At 40.6% G+C, this 18,209-nt stretch overlaps 1 protein-coding gene across 1 annotated transcript in view; it reads right to left on the bottom strand.

Annotated features, from left to right (window-relative positions):
* Positions 1 to 7,006, bottom strand: part of pcdh1a (protocadherin 1a) — a 142,388-nt gene extending 135,382 nt beyond the window's left edge. The window contains exons 1-2 of the mRNA XM_069671693.1: positions 6,928 to 7,006; positions 6,711 to 6,845 (exon numbers count right to left, since the gene is read on the bottom strand). Of these exons, the coding sequence (XP_069527794.1) occupies positions 6,711 to 6,845; positions 6,928 to 7,006 (214 nt within the window). The remainder of the gene's footprint in view (positions 1 to 6,710; positions 6,846 to 6,927) is intronic.
* Between the last annotated feature and the right edge of the window lie 11,203 nt (positions 7,007 to 18,209).

The raw sequence follows: 18,209 nt of genomic DNA, 5'->3' as shown, positions 1-18,209 counted from the left end.
CTGACTCCTTTTGAAGGCTCTAAAAACAAACTTTTTCATTGTTACTTGACAACTTTATCTGGGGTAATAAGGTTTCTGAAGGACACTTTCTCCATTTATGTTGCGGGGAGTCATCACAGTAGATGACTGGTAGAGTCATTTTATTTATGTAGTTTATGCTCCCAAGTTATTAAAGTTGTCAATCTCACATATTATTGCCAGTAAACGTAGCCTTACTCCTCCTCACTAACCAATACATCCAATATCTGCATCTTTGGCACTACAGCTTGTTTTGCTCTCCTTGCTTCTCTAACTACACCATGTAAATTCACTTTCAAGTCTTTAGAGGTTGTCTGTTCTGTATTAAAACTTGGGCTGTAACTTGAGCAAGTCAAATGTTATGATTAGAAAAAGATGAAGGCGCAGAATTAAGGATGATTGATGGCTGTAGTCAAAGCGGGAGAGACTTGAATCCTTAAACCCTTAGAGGTTAGCACAGCACAGGCCTTTTCTTGGTACGGTAAGGTTTAGCTTGGAACAATAGATGAAATGGGTGATTACCTGACTCTGCTATGTAGAACCTTTTAGCATCTTTTGGCTCATTGTTTTGGTTATCAGACAGCATCTTTGTCATTCTGGTTCAGTTTTATTACTTTCATTTTTAGCAACAGGAAGCCAAAAGTTAGCAAAGCGCTGTCCCATAACCAGCACGTAACAACAGCAAGACCAAATGTTTCTATTCGGTTTAGACAGGGGGAATGGTTCAGCAAGACCAAGTATCTTTCAAGGTTGCTGTCGCCCAGCCGGCAACTAAAGGTGAGTGAATATTTATGATGTATTTACTTAAATCTGTATAACCGTAAAGTCTGGAATATAAGACGCAGTCTGTTTTGGGGGTATCTATTTCTAGAGCTATTTATTAATAAAAACGTGTATACACATTATTTTAACACTAACACAGAGTATTTTAATTTGAAACACATTCAAAACACACAAATTAAAGCCTACCATCTGTTTTCACCATGTCAAGTTTGCAATCCTGCCAGCTACTGGTGCGGTAGTTGAGCTCAGCCTATAGTAACGTTGATAGTTGTGAGGATGGCGGGTAAACTGGCGATCATGACGACACATGTCCGTGACAAAGCTTCCACTAGATTATAGCGCCATCATCTGGGTAAAATACTCGAACACAATAAAATACCTCTCTGCATTTAATACTGGTATATTGGTTGCACCAGTATATAGGACGCAGCCCACTTTTTAGATGTAAAAGAAATGTAATAAAAGTGCATCTTATGCACCCGATCTCACAGTAAAGCTAATATTGCTCCATGCTTTCTTTATGCATGAAAGGTTAAATGTGTAGTTATAAAAGTTTGACCACTTACTTGCTGTGATGCCCCCGAGTGGCCAAAAATAAAAATGATGGAGGTTTCAATCAATACACATGCCATTTGTGCAGCAAGTGAATATTTTCAGCCTACCTTTTCAGTTTTCAGTTTTGCAGCTCTTTGCACAGCAGGTTGATTGCCATGTGTTGGACTGGACATTGGAGTCTGGAACATAATAGACCAGAACAGAGCAGAATTAGCAGACACGCACACAAACCCATATTAAACATAGAAACCAACATTTCATATCTCCCTTGCCTGAGCTCTTGAGTGGCAGCTCGACTAAAAAGTCTGTAATCCCTTTGTTTTAATGAGTTTTGGAGCACATACATGTGTGATCTTTTACTGTTGTGTGCTGAGTGAACTAGGGGTGAATTTATTATGGAAGATGTGCTCAAATGATATAAGCTAAGGCATAGCTCAGATGGTGCCCATCAAAACTACTACTCACTTTAATTTCCACTCACTTCAGCGATATTTATTACAGTAAATTCACATCAAAATGCCAAAAAACCTCCACTGCATACTACTTAATCATTTCAGATATTTCATCAAAATTAAGGCAGTGCCTGCTGGCTTGTAGAGCATGTGCCATCTTCTGGTCGGCTGTCACTGCTGATAAGACATCTCCAGCGCATGCATTTAATCCACAAACCAGATGGTTAAGTAGCCATTTAATCCAATGAATCCCAGTTCAAAGACGAACACCACAGGCAGTGGTGTTTGTAAGCATATACTTCATCAGTTTAGGAAGTAAAAGGGCTACATATAACTAAAAAATTACATTTTGAACATGAGGAATATGGAATTTAAATCTATTCCAGTAAAGCATGGAGCCTCAGAGGATTGATGTGTCTGATAGCCCTGCTTCCATTGTTTTCATGCACTAAATAAATGTATGAAATCACAAGGCTGTGCTCATGTATTTGAGTTAGTGTTTACAAGCACCCTTTTATAATGATATTTTTATTTGTGCATTTAAAAAACGTTGCCTCTCAGCAGCCCCATGTAGCTGAAGAGTATCAGTGGCAGGATGCAGCCTCCAGCAATTCTCAAGCAGATAAGAAATGTTTGTTTTTAGAGGCTGATGCAGGTAAAAGCAGTACACAATTCGGGGCAAAACAAGTTTTTCAAATAAAAAGTTAGATTCAGCCGAATAATACAAATGTTTAACAGAGAGAGAGGCTTCGAACTAAACTTACAGTTGGTTGGTGAGAGCTGTCGGGAGGAAACGACAGTCTGTGTGTGGGCTGGATATCCATAAATGGGTTACAAGTGGCCAAAAGCTCCTTAAGCTCCATAGTGGTGTGAGATTTCACAGTGGGTTTGAGAGCAAAGCAACCTCTTCACATTTAATATGATTACAGGTTAATATCACAATACTTACATCTGCCCTCACTCCATTCCAAGGCTACAAAGATGTAGTAAGAAGGACTTTAATGTCGCTTATATTGACATATCTTTGATCAGTGGCAAAAACACAGTTAATACATGAAAACTGTCATGAACGAGGAACTGCAAGTAAATTAGCAAACTGCGTTGCACATCAATCCTTCTGTAGAATGTCAGAACAGGGTTATACTTAAACCACTCAGATTGTAAAATTGTTTTATCATCAGATACCTTGTATTTGAAGGCAACACCCTCAGGTTAATCCACCTATTAGAGAGGTTGAAAAAGGCGGTGAAAATTTAACACTAGAAGCACCTTTTCGTTACTACTTTGGCCAGCTTCGACGATCAAGAGCGTCTGTATCCTTTTGTTCTCGTTAATGGGTCGATGACGTCTCACTTTACATCTCTATAGGTGCATGTAAGGACACCATTCGACCCAGCCCCCGCAAACACAGCCAGATAGATGATCTAATAACAGGTTGCCACTGGGGTGCTATAAGCAGAGTAAAAATGTGTTATTCTCACTTGCTAATGTCTAAGAAATAATCAAAAAAAAGGTGGCGCAAACGATTACATTTGTCTAAGAAAAGAACGACACAAAGCTGCCCCTGCGGTCTTTTTCACGCACAGAGCTCAAGTCTCTCCGTCCCTCATCATCAATTTCAGCATTTGTTTTTGGATTAATAAAATAATAAAAAATGAAAGCAGAAATAATCACGCTTTTTGTCGGACTATAAAAGTTGTGTAATAAGAAAAGTCCACTGTCCACCGTGCTCTCTCTCTCTCGCTGTCTCTGTGAGGTTCAGAGGCAATAAGCAATGTCCAAACTGATGACAATAATTACTTCGGGATTGCTTGCCACGCTTTTTTACCATTTATAGCTTTTACTAAATAAATAGACCGCTTGCCGCTGTTTTGAGTGCGTCTCCGTTACCTGTCGTTGAGGGTGAAAAACAACAACAAAAGGCATCTATCTGGAGGGAAACGTATCACACATAATGACAGAACAATTAATGACGTTGTCGCTGGTGGTTCTAGTGTTAACTGGTTTTACAGGCCTATATAATGTAACACCACCATATAACACTGCTGTATCTGCAGTTGATATTTATACATGTATACACACAACTTGAATGCCCTTGCTTAAGTTGCTTAATTTGCCAAACACAATTGTATATTCTGGCCTTTTCAGCTTTGTAGCAATGACTGAGCTGTCAACAGCAATACAGTCGCCAAACGAAATAAATATAATCTTGAGTGAAAGGGAGAAAAACAGCAGCAGGCAAAACAACCAATCCCACAGACCTTCGGCCCCCTGTAGCTCTGCTGATAGCAAAACTTTGCCTCCCAAAGCATGCTAAAGGAACACACACAGCGCTATATGTAAAACACTTCACCCATCATTTCAAGATCAACTAACAATCCAGCTAACAGCATCGACGTGCTTCAGGGTGTTAGCCCTACGAGCATCCCAGTGGATGTCTGACATAACAGTAGATAATAGCCTACATTTCTGTTGAAGCTATGAGCCTCCCACTATGTCTAGAGGGGAGGTGAGCGTAACAGCTGTGGTGCCAGCTAACAAGCCTGTAAGTAATTGGTGGCAGTGCTGTGGAACAATCCATACACACAACGGCAAACAATCAGATCAGATGAGCAGAATTTGTTTGTCCTCTCTGTGCTTTCCGGCCACAAAGCAAACTTTAATACAGGGCCACTAAGAGCTGTCTATGATCCATTAAGCCTGTGGCCACATCCCGTTCCGTATATTTCCTACGTGGACCCATTTCCACATTATTACCCCCTGAAGCCTGATCAGACTCATTTGCTTAGAAGTAGAAAAAACAAACAAGTTCTCAAAGTGGTGTCAGGTTTTGCAAAGTCATGGATGACCTTTGCAAAGTCTGGCTTATCCATCCATCCACTTTCTTCCTCTTATTCAGGGACGGGTCACAACGGCAGCAGGATTTTGCAAGTTAGTCTAGATGTCCCGTCTCCCCAGCAACTTTTTCCAGCTCCTCCTGCAGGATCCTGAGGCGTTCCCAGGCCAGATGAAATCAAAAATCTGTTGAGCAAGCTGTGAAGATACCTCTTGGTGTCCCAAAGAGATGCAAAACCTCCAAGGGAGAGTAGCAGAGCAAAGTAGCTGCGGCTCTACTCCAAACCCCCTCCGAATCTCTCAGCTTCATGCCTCATCAAAAGCTCACGACCATAGGTGAAGGTTGGAACGTGGATTGACTGTTTAAAAGAAAACTTAGTCTTCTGGCTCAGCTCGCTCTTTACCATGCTGGTTCAGTACAACACTACAATCCACGACCCATCTGTTCGATCTCGCTATCCATTTTACCCTCACTGGTGACCCCAAGATACTCAAAGTAATTCGCTTGAGGCAGTAACTCACTCGCCATCCAGAGGGAGCGACCCACCTTATTTCTCGTCAAAGAACCATGGCCTTATACTTGGAGGTGCTGACTCTCATCCAGACTGCTTCACGCTTTGCTGCGAATGGCCCCAGTGCCTGCTGAAGATCATAGTTGGGTGATGTGAGAAGTACCACATCATTTGCAAGAAGCAGAGTTGCAATTCTGAGGTCATTAAAGTGGATACCGTGCAATCCCTCTGGCAGCACCTTTACATCTTGTCCATAGAATTCAATCTGGAAAACCCCGATGGCAGCAATCACGTACTGAGAACATGTCAGACACTTTGCTAAAACTCAGACCTTTGAGTATTAACTCTTTATTGAGTGCAGGCAGAATTAACAGAAGAAGAAAAACAAAGAGTTCACAAAGTGCTGCCAGGTTTTGCACTTAAACATACTCAATTTTCTTTGCATGTAACTTTGTAATGACATATCTTTCAGGTCAGAATTTAACTTGAGGCTCTTTGTATTAGATACCAAACATTTACATATGCTATTGCCATTGTTGCAAAGGCAAGTCTTAAAACGTCTGTATACTTACATTTTCCTGGGACCTGAGTTTGGCATAAGTTGTATAACTTTGTAATTTGCCTCTAATTGCCAATGACATACATGCAAAATGTAATATGTAAAAATCTGCCTAAAAATGTGAAAAAGTGATTCAGTTGAAAAGAAATGGTAAAAATTTGGTCTACAAACCAGATTGCCACAAAACTTTATCCGTCTGCTGGCGCGGTAAAGGTTGTAATTCAGTTCCAAAATGGGTTTGAACACGTGAAATAATAAAGGGAATAGGTCATGCTTGCACATCTGAGGTTTTGGAAAGCATGGTGGGGTGAGGGCTAGGAGACACTGCTGTAAGAGTTTGTAGAGTTTCCCCCCTGAGATAGCTGGTCAAGGCAAAGAGCACAAAGAGGCACCATCCACCACCTGGTGAATGTCTTTTATGTTTTTATTCACGGGAATCCCAACTGAATATGTGCATGTTGTTTTCTAAAAACGACCTGCTTGGCGCTTACACAATGTCACATTGTCACACCTTTCAGTTGCCAAGCACAGCTGCAGTCTGGTGACAGCAGAAGTGGCTTCTTTTAGGACACATGATGAGAGAACATTGGCCATTTACTTTGAAAAAACAGATTTTACAGTTTATTTCTGGGCATTTCTGGGATTGTTGCCTAATTGCATTCACATTTCACATTTCCCTCACTTGCATCTTTTCCTTCTCACCGAAGTTGCGATGGAAGAAAAAGGTGGAGGAAGGGAAAGAAGATGTCCTTTACCCTGAACAGTCACTGGGTGGGTCAAATTTCATTTAGCAGACGCTTAATTAATACAATTAAGTTAATACTTAAATACTTAATTACTTAGTTAATACAACACAAGCAAGGCAGTCAAGACAGGAGTGAACAAAGTCGGTAAGAGCCAACAAACAGCTTCAAGTGCGATGGGACACTGGTGCTGACAGAAATAGCTAGGGTTAGGTAACCCTGACCCAAAGAAATAGTTTGTTTTTTTAATCACCATCATCAACAACGTCAACAACATCCTCAATATTATCATCATCATCATCATCATCAATAGCATCAGTATCATTAAGTGCAGAGGTGTTCATGAAGAGCTGGGTCTTTAGCTTCATCTTAAAGATGGAAAGGGACTCTGCGGACCGAATGGAGTTAGATAACTCATTCCACCACCGGGGGGACTACAGAGGAGAAGAGTCTAGCTAGCGACTTCAGACCCTGTTGTGATGGGAGTACCAGACGCCTTTCATTGGGAGTGTAGACCTGGATGAGGGCGTTCAGGTAGGAAGGAGCCATTTTTGTTGCAGTTTTGAAAGCGAGCAACAGGGTTTGGAATTTGATGCAAGCGGCGACTGGGAGCCAGAGGAGGGATATGAACAGCGGAGTGACGTGTGCTGTTTTGGGTCGATTGAAGACCAGTCGTGCTGCTGTGTACTGGATCATCTGCAGAGGGTTGAATGTGCATGCAGGGAGACCTTATTGTAGGTCTCAGAACTAATTCAGGAAAAAGTGGCCATAATGCAAATATATCTCAGCTGAAGGCTGTTTCAAGTTTCCACTTGACCTCATGGAAACGACCATAGTCAATTAAAATGACTTAATTGCAGACAGAGAGCAGCTCTCCTTCCATCCTTGACTATAATATTGTCAATGATAAGGGATCAGAAGAAACTATGGGGGACAAAAACCATTTTAAAATGAAATATATGGTTTACATAGATACATTATTTCAAATCAGAAAACACATAAAATAACAAACCTGGGAGTGAAACACTTGAGTTGAGTATGTGATGTGTTGGGGTATAACGCTGCTGTGATGTTGTGATGTAGTTTCAAAGCAGTCTAATCAGAAGCAGAATCCAATAACCAACAGATTTCCAATAAAGCAGTGTGTCGGGCCGGTAACAGACTTCTGCGTAGGCTGTTCTTGTGCATCCTCCCTCATGTCTCCTCAGGGATCCCTCCTCACTCCTCACTGCAGATTTAAGGGAAATGGACCTTCCTTCAAGCGAGGAGCAATCAAAAAAAAAAGGAATTGGGATGTTCCCCAAGATTTCTGTAATACCTAAATCCCGTCTGGCAATATTAGAGCTTTGAACTTGGATAAATTGTGTCAGAGTTTGACAGAGTCAGGCTCAGACTGACTTGTGGCTTTTTAAATTCACCATGCTGAGAAGTGTCACCTGTAAGCAGAATGTAATTAAATTGTTAAGAACTGCTGGAAGTTTACATTTGCGACTGCCACATAAATTTGATTTGGTTTGCATTTTAGATACTTCATCTCAGGTTGTGTCCAAGTACCACTGCTTGAATCTGGTAGCCAATGGCAGAAACACATTATTGCATGTCAAAAACAAGAAGGTAAATTAAGTGCATGGCTTTTGGCGAATATATGGAACTTTTGGTACACAACTTACAGCAGCAGAATAAAAAAAGTAATCTCTGTGTTGAAACAACAAGAAATAGTCTCATCACCGACCTCGCTCTAATCCCCTCCTTTTGTTTCCCTCCGAGCAACATGTCTTCCTACAAATATTGAACCAAGCAGCATTATGGCGCTGAGCGGGGGAAAGGGTGTTAATGATTGAGGTGCATTAGTCAATCAAGCCAAACACTGGTATGTGCATGCTTTACACATCCTCCCAGTGGGAGTATCATATGAGGGCGTGCATTATGTGTGTTTGCACGGTGTAAAGCCGTGTGCTCTCACTGGTGGGGGATATGTCTGTCACTGCCTCTCTTGAGGCTGTATCCGGGAAGAGGCCATCTGTTTATTTTGTCCCGACATCACCTCTGCGTACATTACCTCAGAGGCCTCCATCTACTGAATGGTATAAAGTGACTTTTGGGACACAGTATTTCTTGTTATTTCAACATAGAAAATAGTTATGCACCTTTTTATCCTGTTCTTGCTTTATGTTAGAAGTTTTTTATTATAAACCGAAGATAAAATGGTTCTTTATGCTCTTTGAAGGGTTCAAGGACATTTTATCGTCATTCCAGACGGTTGTTCAGAAATATGTCCGAAAAACATACTCGGGTGTTTTAAGCAAAGATTTCTATCTTTCTAACAATAATTACCTCTGAATAGAAAGTAAATAATGCAAAGTAAAGACTAAAAAAGATTTTTTTTTTGGCTTTTTATGCCTTTATTTTTTTTTGAGAGAGATGACAGTGGATAGTGGCAGAAAGGGGGGAGAGAGTGGATGACACGCGGCAAAGGGCCGAGGGCGGGAGTTGAACCCGGGGCCACCGCTGATTACTCTATATGACCTACAAAAGCAAACCAGACCATCAGATGTATGATCAAGATGTATGATTTCTATATAGTTATTTTTAATGGCTGAAACTGTTGTCGGGGGGTTGGTGTCAGATGAAGCGATTAACTGCACGCTACTGCATGCTGTTTATATTTTCCAGGGCAAAAATGTAAAATGTGTAATACAGAAAGCAGGATGAGATTTTTTTGTTAAAAACCACCAAAAGTTCCTCACAGTAGCTTTAAATAAAAATTATACCTCCCTCCCTGACCTCAAAATACCATAATAAATAGTCAAAAATATATTGATAAATATGAGTGGAATGAATATTAGTGAGGGGTAAACACAGCAAAGTGGCCTCAATTGCACATTCTGGAAATTTAAAGAAGCAGCATTAAAACAGGGAGCAGCATTCAATGGAAAAGTCGGTGTAAGCACCATTCAATAGGGGCATCGCTAAGCCATTTTTTAACATGGACTGGGAGTCATAAAGAAAAAGAACCTGCTTTAACTAAACAAATTCCCCATGATGCCTTGTCTCTCCCTCTTTCTGTAGCCCACATACATTGTCATCTCTATCCCACTCATCGTTCTGCTGTCACTCAGACGTGGCATTATTATAACAAAATCATACTTTGACATATAATTGACCACATAATTCATAGGCTAATTATGCTTCAGCAAAAGGCTTGCTTTTATATATACATATGCGTCTGAGTGTATCGAGTGCACTAAATGAAGAGTTGTTACTTGGCAGTATCCGAAGCTCAGGTTTATCAGCCAGATTGAGATAAACCGAGACAAATACTGATTCTGTACGCTTTAATTACCTCCTGAGCTGTTAATTACTTTAACGGAATGTCACAGTGTTACGCAAAGCACCTGGACTGTTATTTAATCATTATTATTATTGTTGCACCTTGTTACAACTGTGAATCATTATTCTCTGCAGATAACCCATCATGCACTGGATTGTGAATAGTAAAAACTGTGTTGCTCTTAAAGGAAAACATTCCTGCAGTGATACAGATAACCACTTGTGTTAGATAATAACTATCTTGAATTTGAAATGCATGATGTCCCTACTTTTAAAAAAAACCCTATTAGCCTGCCAAAAAGTTCAAAGATTGCCAAAGATGATGGGAAATGAATATCAAGTGCAATACATCATTCTTGTCTGACTAGCAAAATGGCAATCCCGGGTGGAAAATTAATTTGATTTCCACTGCAGCCTGACATTGTAAGATGAGCAGCAGGAGAATTTTCTGTATTTTTTCTGCCAGTAATGATCATTACGGTGTCAAGAGACCTAGATTTTCAATATATTTTCAGATTTTTTCTGTTTGTTTTATTTTATGTAGTGCTATCTCATTTTTAGTTCGGCGTCTTAATAGTGCTGCAGGTTACTGCGAAGATATTCTTATGGTTATGAGTTAAAAACTGTAATTTCCCAGCTTTTCTCAAATATGCCTAGAAGCCAGGATAGAAAGGGCAATTATTCGGTGCATATAAAATCATGCAGGTTATCAGAGAATAGCAAAAGACTAAATATTTTACAAAACAACAAATGCAGATGGCAACGGTTGTTACAGCAAGGTGTGTTCAAAGTCTCGAGATAACCCTAAACGATGTCTCAGCAAAGGACTATAACCTGTAACTATATCGAAAGTTTGCCCATGCTTAAAGGGAGGGTATTATGCTAATTTCAAGCTTCATATTTCACTTTATGATACCTGTAGAGTCGCTCAGCATAATTTAAAGTTTAAAAAAATCATTTTCTCACACTGGTGCTCTGTGCAGGCCCTCATACAGCCTCTCCCTGAAACGACTCAGTCAGCTCTGTCCCTTTAAGAAACCCCGTCCCTACAAGCCCGCTTTCTTCTGATTGGCCAGCTCTCTGAAGCCTGCCGAGGCTGCGTGCAGAAAAAACTGAGTATAAACCTGGCGTTCACAGCAGCCTGCAGACTGAGCTGAGAAGCCTGGGGATTACTCCAACATACTTTTACCTACAGATTTGAAACTTCACCCACGTTTAGTCTGGACATCCTGGACATCCAACATTGTCACATCATATGTCTTTAAATGTGAAACAGTATAATACCCCCTCTTTAACACTGACCAATAAACTGAGAAATACAGAAAACTCACATGCCCCAAATTGATGCAGTACAGCAACAACATGAGAAGTATTTTATTCTATGTGTATCTATGTTTGTATTAGGGGCAGATAATGTGAAATGGACATGTCATTTTAATGATTCTATCAAGCTGTTTAGCTTTTCACAATCTGCTTAAAGCTATAACTCTAACAATGAAAAATATGCTAAGGGAACAAAGAGAGAAAACTGCCAATCCTCAATTAATTTGGTAAAATGCACCTGTCGCCCAGCTCCAAAATATGCCAAGTATGGAGCTTCCACATCCTGCACTGACTGTTGTTTACCGGCCCAGTTTGTTTTGTATCGAGTCCTGACTGAAATGTGTACAGAATACAGATATCCTTTTCTGTCTCGTTATTTTTTAGGGCGAAAAAATCCAGTAAATAATTTACTAGTTAATGAATGACCTGTCAATCACAGCAAAGGTGACACCCGTAGACAGTATGAAAAGTGAACAAAGTGAGGTCACTGATTGGTTTGTGAGCTGCCTTTTTGAAGCCTTCAGTTCGGCATTTTGGCTGTCCCCACGATGGTTTTCTTGATCAAGACTTGACCATATTTATACGAGAAGCGGCGATAGAGAAAAGCGAGTTGTTTTGTGTACTCCCCCTGTGCTTGTGGCTAATTCATTAGCTGGTGACTTAGCAAGTCAACAGTTGTATTTCCAACAGAAAGAGACTTTATTGGTGGTGATAGCTGACCAGAGTTGTTTATGTACTGGAATTAAGAAACTAAGAGTGGAACGTAGTGGACTTTCTCCAGTAGAGAAAAATACTGAACCAGGTAACAAGGCATGTATGGTTGGCATAGACAATGACACATGCTAATTAAAGCTTATCATTAAAGAATACAATAGTAGATTTTCAATCACTGTAGGAAAAAACTGGAAAAAGACTTCTTGAATAGTCTGTTTGTACAACAAACTGAACAGCAAGCCATAATGTTTGTCCCTAATTTGCATTAAAAAATACCCAAAAGGCAACAACAACTCATACATGGCCAAGAGGTTAAGTTCAGTGACTGAATTAGCTGAGGTGACATGTAGACACCTGTCACTCAAAGTGTCCACACCCTTAATTATGCATGATTTTATAGTTTCACTCATGTCCCATCTGTTAACATGGAGGAGGCGGGCTTTATGACTTATACTGCAGCTGGTCAGCAGGGGGCAATAGAGATGTTTTGGCTTCACTTATAGGGAGCCGACATGTCGTCCACCTTTTCATACAGTCTATGGTGACACCCAAGAAAGAGTAGCAATTAACTTGTACATGCAAATAGACGTAAGAGTAAAGAGAAATTAATCATACACAAAAATTGTGTTTTAAGCTATATTTAAAAATGTAATAAAATACACTCTTACCAAAAGTATTGCTGAAAAATAGTAGCCAAAGTGACATTGTTGCTAACGGAACATAAATCTTAGCAATAGCAATGATTCATGCAACTCAACTTTCTATTGCAATGACGCACATTCTCATTCAGTTTCTACAGCTCAAGAGCCGCGCTCACTTAACCTAATTATATGGAACTAGCAGCGCATGCATATATATACACTTAAAGGATGATATAGAAATATATCATCTTATGTGAGCATTCTTATCACAGTTTCAAGAGTCTCATGCATTTTAGCATTAGAGTAGGTGGTCATGCCATCAATTAAGGCAACTCATGAGTCTGTATTTGATGTCGGTGTTGCGTCATGTCTCCACCAGAGTTTTCTATCAGTTCCAAGATTTTCAGCCTAGCTTAAAAATATTACAATGAAATCATAGAAAGCAGCGTGCTTGCCTGTGACACTAGTACAGAGTGGAAGAGAGAGGGGATGAAATTAATTAAATCTCATCTTCAGCTAGTCTTAATAGCTGCACATATTACTGGTGAACAAATGTGCTGCTGCTTTGAGGCAAGCAGAAATGCATGATGAAAGAGACAATTAGTGCTTACACAATCAGAGGGAAACATATCAGCACACCCAAAACAGCAGAGGCTGATTGGAGAATTTATTTTTGTCATTAAGAGGCTGACAAATTAAATCAGCCCTTTAGACCGAGTCCTTCCCAGCACCTCAGAACCCCGGCTCTCATTCGACAACATCTAAAGGTCTAATCATGCCAGTCCCGCAGCCCGCAGCCTGGGAGAGCCACTCCATTCACATGCTTCTTAAACTGCATCTGCGACACTAGAATCCCCAGGGCGTGCTCTCCACAGATGCTGCTGCCAGACTAGTTCTCCCATCTACACTCCCTATTTGGGAGGAAGAGATATGCAAAGAAAAAAGAACAGCCTTCTTTATATCCTTGACAGCTCATTACCACGGAAACAACCCTGGCCTGGCATCACTGGCCGGCCCGCCTCACTGGAGGAAACAGACAATAAAAAAGGGAGTGCTGAGGAGAAATGAGAGTGCACTATCAAATACACTAACTGCTCCTTTAATTAAACTATGCTTAGTGTGAAGGTCTGGAATATTTTGGGCACCATCAGCTTCAACACAAATATATATCATATTTGGGACAAACCAGGTGCCAGAGAGTGGTTGACATAATAGATACACAGGACAAATTTGGCCAGAGCAGCAGCACTTTGTGAGCCCAATGAAGGTTTGGCGCAGTAACAATTTAAAATGTTTCTGTTCTTTGTTCTGGAAAGGAGAAAAAGTAACAAGGGAACAAGGGAGACAGGTGGGAAAGTCTTAACTGGATTCAGTCCTGGCATAGTGAGAGCACCGGGTTCTTACATATGCAGGGAACTCTCACCTTGACTGTGCCCGGCCAAACAATGAAAAATCTGTTTAATTAAGCACGTCTGAGTCAGGCCCATAAGGATAGAAACATCTGTGAAAATAACTGTAATCCCTTCTGCTTCTGTGGTAAGCTGCCATATACTGTTTAATGGTGGAATAGGGTCTGATTCTAAAGGATAAAGAAGGGCATGTTTTTTATAATTTGTATGTGTTCTCAATATATATTTCACTAGAGTAAATTACAGTAAATAGCATGTTTAGACAGGTGAATTGCACATGCCAGACTCCCTTTGTAGCTGACCAGTGTTACATAGCCATTGCTATTCTTTTTCATAACCCTCAGTTTGATTGATTGTGAGGTGTTCTGTAAGGTTTTAAGATCTATTCAATTACTGTTATTTTCTACGACAAAAGCTTCATTCTGAATACTCCTTTATCTCTCTGCTCTATGAGCCTCTAGAATTGGGGTTATTGAAACTAAGTCATACCAGAGAGATAAAGTACAAGGTAGCAATCGCCCTGCTTAAAAAACTAAATTGACTCCTCTGACATTGTGCTTGGAGATATAACTGGCCCAGAGTAATGTGGACTTGATGCTACATGCTTGAAGTTATTTTCAAGCAAACATTGGAAGACTCGCAAAGAATTCTTGTTTGTCAGCAGACTCGGTGCCAGAATCCATCCAGACTTCAGAAAAACAGTCCTGTCTGTTGGTTTTGGAAGTAGGTCGGCCTTTTAAGATCAACACATGCAAAGATTTGCTTCGTAGCTTTGAGCAAGGAAGCATCGGGTGCACCGTTTGGCTTGTTCGGTTACATTTCAAATGAAGCTCATTCAGTGAAATCTCAAATTTTTCCACCACCTTAGGAAGCAGGCAGATTGAGATGTGTTGTTACTGTGTTATGCAGCATGGGAGAAGTGTGCTTAGCTAACACACTGAATCAATATGTTGATGTTGCAAGTATTCATACTGGCCATATGGAGAAGTAGAATACAAGAAACTAACCTGGAAGAAAATTAAATTAAATGGAAATGTATGACTTTGGTGATCACTTCTTTAAAATGCAACCATTTCAACTGATGCTTATGTTCCGGTTTAACTTTAAATGCATCACCATGAATTACAAGTCACACAACAGTTTATGGTTGTTGATTAGTTAATAATTGGTTATTAAGTCCTGAAGGAATTAATCAGGCAGTTTTTGTTGTTGTCTATCCACAATGATGACCCAGTGTGAGCTTGAGGTTTTGTCAAGCATTGGGCGCTGGTTCGACTCAGCGCTTAGATCGCCGGCCCATATACTGAGGCTATAGTCCTCAATGCGGCGGCCCTTGGTTCAACTCTCACCCTCAGCCATTAACCGCATGTCATCCCCCCCTTCCCGTCTTTCCCTGTTTCCAAGACTATCCACTGTGCTCTCTATAAATAAAGGCATAAAAAAAGGAAAAAGTAATATATGCTGAGTATATTCAAATAATCCCAAAGACATGAAAAATTACATGAACTACTGCTTTCATTAAACCGCCACGAGAGCGGCAAAATGACTTTGAAGCGCCCCCTAGAAAATTGCAAAAAGGCCTCCCCACAGAGGTTACTTTCACCTAGGTCTCTGAAATTTCGTAGGTATCTATAAGGGGTCAACATGCACAAAAAAGCTGCTTGCACCCATACCTCAGACCCAACAGGAAGTCAGCCATTTTGCTTTGAATGTCAAAACAATTTTCGGGCGATTTTTGGCCATCTACAGGGTCCATACTTTAACAAACTCCTCCTAGAGACTCCATCCAATCTTCTTCAAATTCGTTCAGTGCATTGACAAGACATTGATGACTAAAAGTTATCAAAAGCTTGACGTTTTTTGAAGGGGTAGTGGCCTTTAATGGGGTTCAAACTTGCATGAGTTGCTACGAACCAGGAAGTGAACAGGAAGTGGCCTTTAACTCGGCCGTACATGTTTCAATGTGACCCAGCCTTTCCATGTTTGATAAGGCTCCCAGCCTGAACATGTGGATATGCCATTATTCACTGATACTTCTAGCGCCACCTTCTGGCGACAAGAAATAACAGGTAATTTCATGTTATATACTACAAGGGGACCTAAGACATTGATTAAGGTCTGGGAAAAATTCTGTGACTCTACCTCAGGAAGCGGGGTCGTGGCGGCGCAGCAAAAAAACAGTCGCCAAAATCAAAAAACAACATCCCAAGACCTTTGCCATGCTCCATTTTGAGTACACCTTCAGAGGTCTAGTGGAGTTCATGCCTTGACGAGTCAGGGCTGTTTTGGTGGCGGTCCTACACAATATGAGGCAGGTGGTCATTAAGTTATGGCTGATCAGAGTAAAATGCAGAGTGCAATTCAAATCACGGTTCAGAAGAATGTGGTATTGTTTAGCTAATAGCCTGTAAAAGTCCTAAAGTATTGCAAACAACTTTAATTTGGTCTCGTCTCAGATCTCTTTGTCACAATGCTGATCAAAAACTTCTTTGTACTTCTTTGATATTCTGAATAAGAGTTTGAGAGGATAATCAAAACTCATCTCATATCTGTTACTGACCCATTCTGCTGCTGTTTACTTTCCCCTGCCTAGCAACGCAACCATAGCTTCATATAATGTTTATCTATAACACCACCAGCAGGTAAGTTATAACACCTTATGATGGTAAAAATTGATCTGCTATCATTTAAACTCATCTTGACTCCTCAGGTCAGTAATGTTACTTTAACTTTTTATATGAACTCTCCAATGGTGTGTTATGAAATCAGAGCATAAGGAGTGAGCATAAGGCGTAGGGAAAAAAAGGTCCCAGCTGGGGTGACCGCTAACTTACACTTAAGCAGAAGGGGACCGAGAGATATAGAGAAAAAGCTTATTTTTTTCCGCCTCCTAAATGCTGCCAGATGACACACCCCTCACAGTGAATCAGTTAGCCTGAGGGGGTTGTCTGAAAACTGGGAAAGGTGATGTCCTTAACTCCCGGTAGGTGAACAGGGAACAAGGTCTGAGCGAGCTACGACACACTGCTGAGGAGTGGAGTGGCACGGAAGGAAGAACACTTCTGCTCCAGGCAGAGGGGGAGGGGAGGGTGGAGGTGAGGGTAGAGGTTGAGACAGAAAGGGTTAATCTAATTTTTGCTCCTGCATATTCATCCTACCTGTTACTCTATGTGATCGTTAATGTATCGTCAGTGTTAATGTAGCAGGATAGATCACATTGTGTGGAGTAAATTTGAAATTAAAAGGAACCATATCTTTCAAGAGCACTACTCACACCTGTTTTAGAGTGCAAAAGAAGAACTTATTGCAACAACATTATCACTTGTGGAGAGGGTAACATTAGGCATAGCTAACTAAATGTCAACAGTCAGTGTTTCCCATCAGTATATTTTAAAGTGATAACCTCAAAGCTTTTCACTTAAAGGGCCAGTTCACTGATTTTTAACATCAGTCCTATCATGCTATTATGGGGAGCTAATGTCATTATGGTAGGAAAATATGCAATATCACTCTGTGCCTTTGGAGGACGCTATCCGCTTCTCCAATGGGCCCTGGAAATCCTCAGCCAGACTACGTAAAATGCGTCATCTGGCGGAGGCCAGGGAGCTTGATAAACTACACTTCCTCAATCTCGTCAGGTTTGAAATGTATTTTGTAGATTTTTTTAGACGATCCACCGGTATATATTCTCGTCATATTTCGAATTCTGTACCGCTCTGAGCCATTGCCTGCAGCGGTAGTATTTCATTGCAGTGTCTCTCGCTGGACCGTTCCTTTCAGAGGGAGGGGCGCAATGCACGCTGGGTGTTGTAGGAATGTAGAATGGGCGAAACCACGAGCTGTTTGTACAACTTTTTCCACAGCTATGGCGCCAATTTCAAATATTATTGCTTCTATCGATTACAGAGAACACCAGCTCTGACTGATGGTGGCTTTTTTCCAAGGGCGAATTTCTCCTTTCTCTTAAATAAATGTCTGTTAAGTCTATCGCTGAATGAGGTAACACAATGGTGATTGAGCCTATGGACCACTGATGAAAGCCTTTGCATGCAGAATTAAACTGTGGAAGGAAGAAATGAGCATCTAGAAAGAGGGTAATCCAGACTGAGTGAGACTACATGTGATGTGCTTCTCACAGAAATCATTGATATATGCGATGATTGCCATGTTCTGCTTTCAGCATATTTTTTGAGCATGCAGTACCTTTGAGGTTATCCTGTAGAATATTCTGGACAGTATTTGTTATTGTTTTGGAATGTTGCAATAATAATAAGCATACATTTGCATAAAGGAAGCATATTTATCCATCCTCGTGTTGATAAGAGGATTAAACAC

Source organism: Semicossyphus pulcher, unplaced genomic scaffold (assembly GCF_022749685.1).
Source record: "Semicossyphus pulcher isolate SPU_LCO1_2020_fin unplaced genomic scaffold, fSemPul1.0.p SCAF_10, whole genome shotgun sequence".
Taxonomy (NCBI): domain Eukaryota; kingdom Metazoa; phylum Chordata; class Actinopteri; order Labriformes; family Labridae; genus Semicossyphus; species Semicossyphus pulcher.
The sequence above is the reverse complement of the archived record's forward strand: the minus strand, read 5'-3'. Positions and strand labels throughout refer to the sequence as shown.